The 6,361-nt window shown below is 42.2% G+C and overlaps 1 protein-coding gene across 1 annotated transcript in view; it reads left to right on the top strand.

Annotated features, from left to right (window-relative positions):
- The window catches only part of CCKAR (cholecystokinin A receptor), a 116,057-nt gene extending 110,628 nt beyond the window's left edge, over positions 1-5,429 (top strand). The window contains exons 4-5 of the mRNA XM_077279939.1: positions 2,990-3,108; positions 4,391-5,429. Of these exons, the coding sequence (XP_077136054.1) occupies positions 2,990-3,108; positions 4,391-4,935 (664 nt within the window). The 3' untranslated portion in view covers positions 4,936-5,429. The remainder of the gene's footprint in view (positions 1-2,989; positions 3,109-4,390) is intronic.
- Positions 5,430-6,361: the final 932 nt, after the last annotated feature.

Consider the following 6,361-nt stretch of genomic DNA (forward strand, 5'->3'; position numbering starts at 1 on the left):
GCTGGGCATGGAAGACTCATCAGATGAGGGAGACCTTGATCAAATTTCTGTTGTGCGAGGTTGGGGGGAGAGGGCAGACGAAGGAAGCATAATTCTCACCTCGCCACCTCCTGGATGCGCAAGACACATGAGTGCCTTCTTGCTGCACTACCTGCAACATGACCCTCGGATTGTCAGAATCCGAAGTAATGCCGCCTACTGGGTTGCCACACTCTTAGATCCCTGGTACAAAAGCAAATTTGGCGAAATAATTCCTGCCATAGAAAGACTCACGCATGCAGGAGTATCAGCAGAGTCTGTTACAGAATCTAACATCTGCTTTTCCACAAAACACCTATCTCTGAGTTCTAACTTGCCAACCATGGGACTATCGAGTCATCACTCTAACCGTAACAGTAACATCGTATCTGGTGGTAACAGCAATTTTTTCCAATCGTTTCAAGATTTTTTTAGACCATCCTTTGCAAGGCCACAGGAGACAAGAAGTCTGACGCACAGCCAACGCCTAGAGAGGATGGTACAAGAGTATCTCCAAGTTAACATCGATGCCATGACTGTGGAACTGGACCCTTGCTGATTTTGGGCTTCCAATCTTGAAAAATGGCCTGAGCTCGCCACTCTCGCCTTGGAGATCTTGTTGTACCCTGCAGCCAGCGTTCTCTCTGAACGTGCGTTCAGTGCTGCTGGTGGTGTGCTGACAGATAAGCGCACGTGGCTGTCCAGTGACAATGTAGACAGACTAACGTTCATCAAGATGAACAAATCCTGGATCCACAAGGACTTTTCCACCCCTGTGTCATCTTGGGGAGACTAAAAGCTTGATGATTTTTGAAAATCACCTCACCAACCGTTTAAAAAAACTCTGGCGAAATTGATGCCACTTAAGTGGTGTCTGTGGCCAAATTTTTTGAAAAAATGGAGACTCTTTTATTTAGTCTCCTTGCTGAGTTTTACATGACGTTGCCATCGTCGATTCCAGGTGGGTGGGGTCGTCTGCAGAGTTGTTTACTCATACTATGGCCTGGGATTCAGAGGTCTGCTCCAAAGCTTCAGTGTCTGCTAGTCAGCAGAGTAGCCCAGCCACCCACCGCCTGTTTACCTAAGTACTATTTTTAACGGCATCTGGCCCAGGAAATCCTTTTGGGCCTAGTAGAATTTAGTGCTACTCAACAGCGTACCCCACCCATGAAGCAATCTACACCACCTGTTTACCTAACTACTATTTTGTAACGGCATCTAGCCCAGGAAATCCTTTTGGGCCTAGTAGAATTTAGTGCTACTCAACAGCGTATCCCACCCATGAAGCAATCTACACTGCCTGTTTACCTAACTACTATTTTGTAACGGAATCTGGCCCAGGAAATCCTTTTGGGCCTAGTAGCAATTTCTGCTACTCAGCAGAGTACTCAGCAAGCTACACCGCCTTCTTTCTTTCTCAATCTAACCCCTCGGCTCTGGGGTGTCCACTCTCCCTCCAGCTTTCTCCTTCTCACAGGTGGACTACCGTGTGTTTTCACACTGTGGCAAATCTTTTCGGCCCAGGCATAAGAAGTCGTCGAGGTAATGGATAATATGTGCCGCCTTACAAACATCCATGACGACACATTCGAGGAAGCAACTAAACGCCTCAAATAGTGAGCAGGATATGGAGCACCCCATGGGCAAACAGCGATCTATGTAGCATGCTCCTTCACAGAAGCAGCCCAATGGGAGGACACTATTCGGAGGCACAGGTAATAACCGGAATGCCCCCTCAATGTCTGTTTTGGCCATTAGGGTGCCCCTTCCCAACTTCTTGACCCGCCTGATTGCCTCGTCAAAGGACGTACAGTACATAGTACTGTACTTGGTTCCGTGTTGATGTTGTCGTTTGCTGACCTGCCCCTTGGATATGACAAATGGTGGATTAGTCTGAATGTATTGGGTTAATTTTTTGGCACAACTCCCAACGGGGGTACCACTACGTCTTCTAAGGAAAGTGTTCTGAATGGACCCGCCGCCATTCTACCTAAAGATATTTATTTTTTTATTTTTTTTTGTCAAGATGTCTGGGTGTTGGTAGAGTGAGTTTAGATTTTTACTCCAGCCTTTCTTGATTTTAGAAGGGCATGACATGCCTATATCTGTGTCTCCTCCTCCTTTTACTCCTCCACCTGTTTTCTTTTCGCATGACTATATGTAGTTGTGACTTTTCCATGTGTTTGTTTGTGTCTTCTGAGCAGTTTGTCAGCTTTTGGACACCTTTTAAGGTGTTTTCTATGTGTTTTCCATGTGTTTGTATGTGTTTGTGTTTGCCTGCCATTGGTTTCAATGGGGTTCAACGGTGTTCGTCGAACGTTCAACGAACAGTTCGTCGAACATGGCCCTGTTCGATGAACCGAACCCGAACACTAGGGAGGTGGGTCATCTCTAGTTGGGAGTCTGATGATTGTGATTGTGTCTAATATACATGTGTTGCTTCCCGAATCAACGGGAAATTAAAACCCCTGTGGCCAGTTTGAAAATTGCAAGATTCTATTTTTTTATTTTTAATACAGTTTTTGATATAAAAATCTATAAAACACATTGCCAAAAAGGTTTTAAAAAATATTTATTTAACACAAAAACCTGATTAAAAAATAGGTAATTTTCTGATGATAGCTTCTCATTAAGGTTATCGAATCCTAGAAAACCATTAGTGTTTCGAAGAATGATGGGAAACCGCCGTATTTGTAGGAAATAAAGGAAACTGGTAGAAAATTCTAAATTCATTCAGAGGCTGCCCTTTTTTGGATATGAATAGAGGAGCCCAAATCTAAAAGGCAACAATTCTAACCACTAAACTACGTAGGACCCACAGGGAGGATTTGTGAATACCCAGTAATAGAATAAAAATGTAAATATTGATATTTTACTCCATCTTCCACTTGAACATGTTTCATTATAGCCATAGAGCCATTTCTAAGCTCTTCGGATGCAATGTGACTGTGTCTCATCTTTATAATTTTAGGTATATTTTTCTTCTGTTAATCCTCTTCCTTGTTCCTGGGATTGTTATGACTATCGCATACGCCTTAATTTCTATGGAATTATACAGAGGAATCCGGTTTGATGTAAATCAGAAGAAAGGTAACGCTATCTGCATAGTAATGTTGTGCTGTATGTTTCGATATAGGATAATGCATCCTGTGGAATAGACATCTGTAATTGGTATAGACGATGTGACGATGACCTTTTTCTCTACACAGATTACAGAAACATTGAGCATTTGGTGAATTCTAATATCGTTATAAGGCAACAAATACAATATTTTGGGCTTAGTGCTAAATTAAACAATATATACTTTTCTATTAAAGGGAATCTGTCACCGTGTATTTGCCACATATGATGTATGGACAGTACCTGTAAACCATCATATATGCTGTATATATGCCCCACATCTGGCCTGCAAGACAATAATAAGACCTTTTATTATACTCCCGTACTGGGCAATTCGGTCTGATGAGCGTCACTAGTCTTGATCCGTCGACTCCTCTTGCAGTCGCCGTCCTCCTTCCCTGCTTTGTGTCACTGAGGCGTCCTACGTCATCCATACGGTGTCCAGCATGGCCCTCCTGTGCAGGCGTACATGTCTCTGCTCTGTTGAGGACACTCTGTTGCAGTGTTGCTTCTAATGAACATAGAGGTTTCTTGAAAGAACAGGATACGGTATATCAGTGCAGAATAGCCTCAGTGGCCATTGTGAAAATTCAACTATTTTTCTTAATACAAATTGTGATATGTAAAATAAAAAAAAAGCATTGCCAAAAAAACTAAAAAAAAATAAATTATATATATATATATATATATATATATATATATATATATATATATGTATATATATATATATATATATATATATATATATATATATATATATATATATATATATATATATATATATATATATATATATATACCATAAAACCTAAATTGTGTTTTTCTGATGGCATATTCCCTTTAATAGGTGATGTGACCACAATTGTGTACAAATCCTGTAATGGGAGTGCTTTTCTTTCCTATAAACAGTGAAATCCATGAGTAAAAAATGAAAATTGTAGTCATCCTGGCCATTAAGTCATCAAACACTGCACAAAACAAAGCCAACAAAATGTCCTTTACTAATAATTTCATGCTGTTTGAACTACATATTTCCAAAACAAATGAACGCATTGATTCCTAATAGGGATTTGTGCAGGTCATGTTGTTCCTCACTAAATATCAAGCTCATTACTGCCAACCCGTTTTTAGACAACACAACAAACAGATGCCCGGATGTCTGTGCTTCTGGATATTGCATATTATTTTGTTGTTCTCTGTATTTGTTAATCATTGTATTTTTTTTCCTCCCTTTTTGGCCTCCTTCATACAGAACGGTCGAGCAGTATAAGCAGCAATCAATTTGAGAATGGAGACGGCTGCTATCTTCAGAAGTCAAAAAGGAAGAAGAAAGTAGAAATGCGTCAGCTGTCCTCACATCCCAGCAGTGCTAAGATTGAAAGAGTCCGAAGCAACAGCTCCGCCGCTAACCTAATGGCCAAGAAAAGAGTTATCCGCATGTTGATTGTCATTGTCATCCTGTTCTTCATGTGTTGGACTCCTATTTTCAGTGTTAACGCCTGGAGAGCCTTTGACGTCAACACTGCGGGAATCCTCCTCACTGGAGCACCCATCTCTTTTATCCACCTGCTCTCCTACACCTCAGCTTGTGTCAACCCGATTATTTACTGCTTCATGAACAAACGATTTAGACTTGGATTCCTATCTACCTTCAGCTGCTGCCCTGGAAAAGATGTGCAGAATAGAGGGATGGTGCCCGGGGTAGGAGAAGAAGATGGTAGGACCACTGGGGCTTCATTATCCAGGTACACGTACACCAACATCAGCATTTCTGCTACTGCCTCCGGCCCAACATGAGCAGGTAATGGGCTCTAATAGGGAAATGAAAGTACTGTAGACTTTTATAAACGTTGGATACGTCGATCATGGTATGTTATTGTTGGAAGGAACTTCATACCGCACTGTGGATTATAAATAGACTATATTAATACCAATGCTATGAAGGCAGCTTGGATGACCCTTGCTAGATCAATCATGGAACAGTGTCTGCTTCTTACATTATTATTCATTAGCCACAGATCTGAATTCAGTTCAATCACTCGCCGAGATTGTATAATGTAGTCGATTCCAGTATATGTGTCATGGACAAGAGCCCACGAAGGGCTGAAATACATTAGTGAGTACTGTCATTTCTATGAGTGTCACTAATCGTGTGTATGGAACGCTCTCATATGTGAAACATGGACTGATTAGATGCAAACATGCATGTTGTACACTAGCCGAACTCCAGACTGGCGTGTCATTGCACTATGATGTTCTGTAATAATAAAAGTTTTGTTCAGGCTACGGTTATAGCTGTGCACCCAACTTTGTGGATAATCCATGGAACATATGAAATTTCATTCATAGTATGGCTTAATTAATGGGGACAAAAATAATACACAAATTATTATTTTTTTTAATCTGGCACAGTACATGTGTTTATGATTATTCCTGGTATTGCATATCAGCAGAATTAAAATAAAGATGGGCTGCAGTACTAGGTACAGCCACAACTTCAGGTAGGGTGCTAATTAGTGATGAGCGAGTATACTCGTTGCTCGGGTTTTCCCAAGCACACTCGGGTGGTCTCCGAGTATTTGTGAATGCTCGGAGATTTAGTTTTCCTTGCGGCAGCTGCTTGATTTACAGCTGCTAGCCAGCCTGTGTACATGTGGGGGTTGCTTGGTTGCTAGGGAATAGTGATGAGCAAATATACTCCTTAGGCTAGGTTCCCATTGCGTTAGGGCAATCCGTTTAGTGCTAAGCGCTAGCGGATTGCGCTAACGCAATGTCTTTTAAGGGGTCGCGTTAAACGTCCCCGCTAGCGCAGATCCCCGATCTGCGAGAGCGGGGAACGGACCTCGGGCGCTGCAAGCAGCGTCCGAGGCGCGCTACAAAAGAATGGCACATCGCTAGCGTGTGCCGAAAATGACACACGCTAGCAATGCGCTTTAACATTGCCGGCAATGGGAGCGCTAACGGACGCATTGCACGGCGTTAATTTCGCCGTGCAACGCTGTCCGTTAGCGCTCACACTAAAACGCAATGGGAACCTAGCCTTACTCGAAATTTCTCGAGCATGCTCGGGGGTCCTCCGAGTATTTTTTAGTGCTCGGAGTTTTAGTTTTTAGCGCCGCAGCTGAATGATTTACAGCTATTAGCCAGCATAAGTACATGTGGGGGCTGCCTGGTTGCTAGGGAATCCCCACATCTACTTATGCTGGCTATCAGATGTAAATCA

The sequence above is a fragment of the Ranitomeya variabilis genome, chromosome 1 (genome assembly GCF_051348905.1).
Source record: "Ranitomeya variabilis isolate aRanVar5 chromosome 1, aRanVar5.hap1, whole genome shotgun sequence".
NCBI lineage: Eukaryota > Metazoa > Chordata > Amphibia > Anura > Dendrobatidae > Ranitomeya > Ranitomeya variabilis.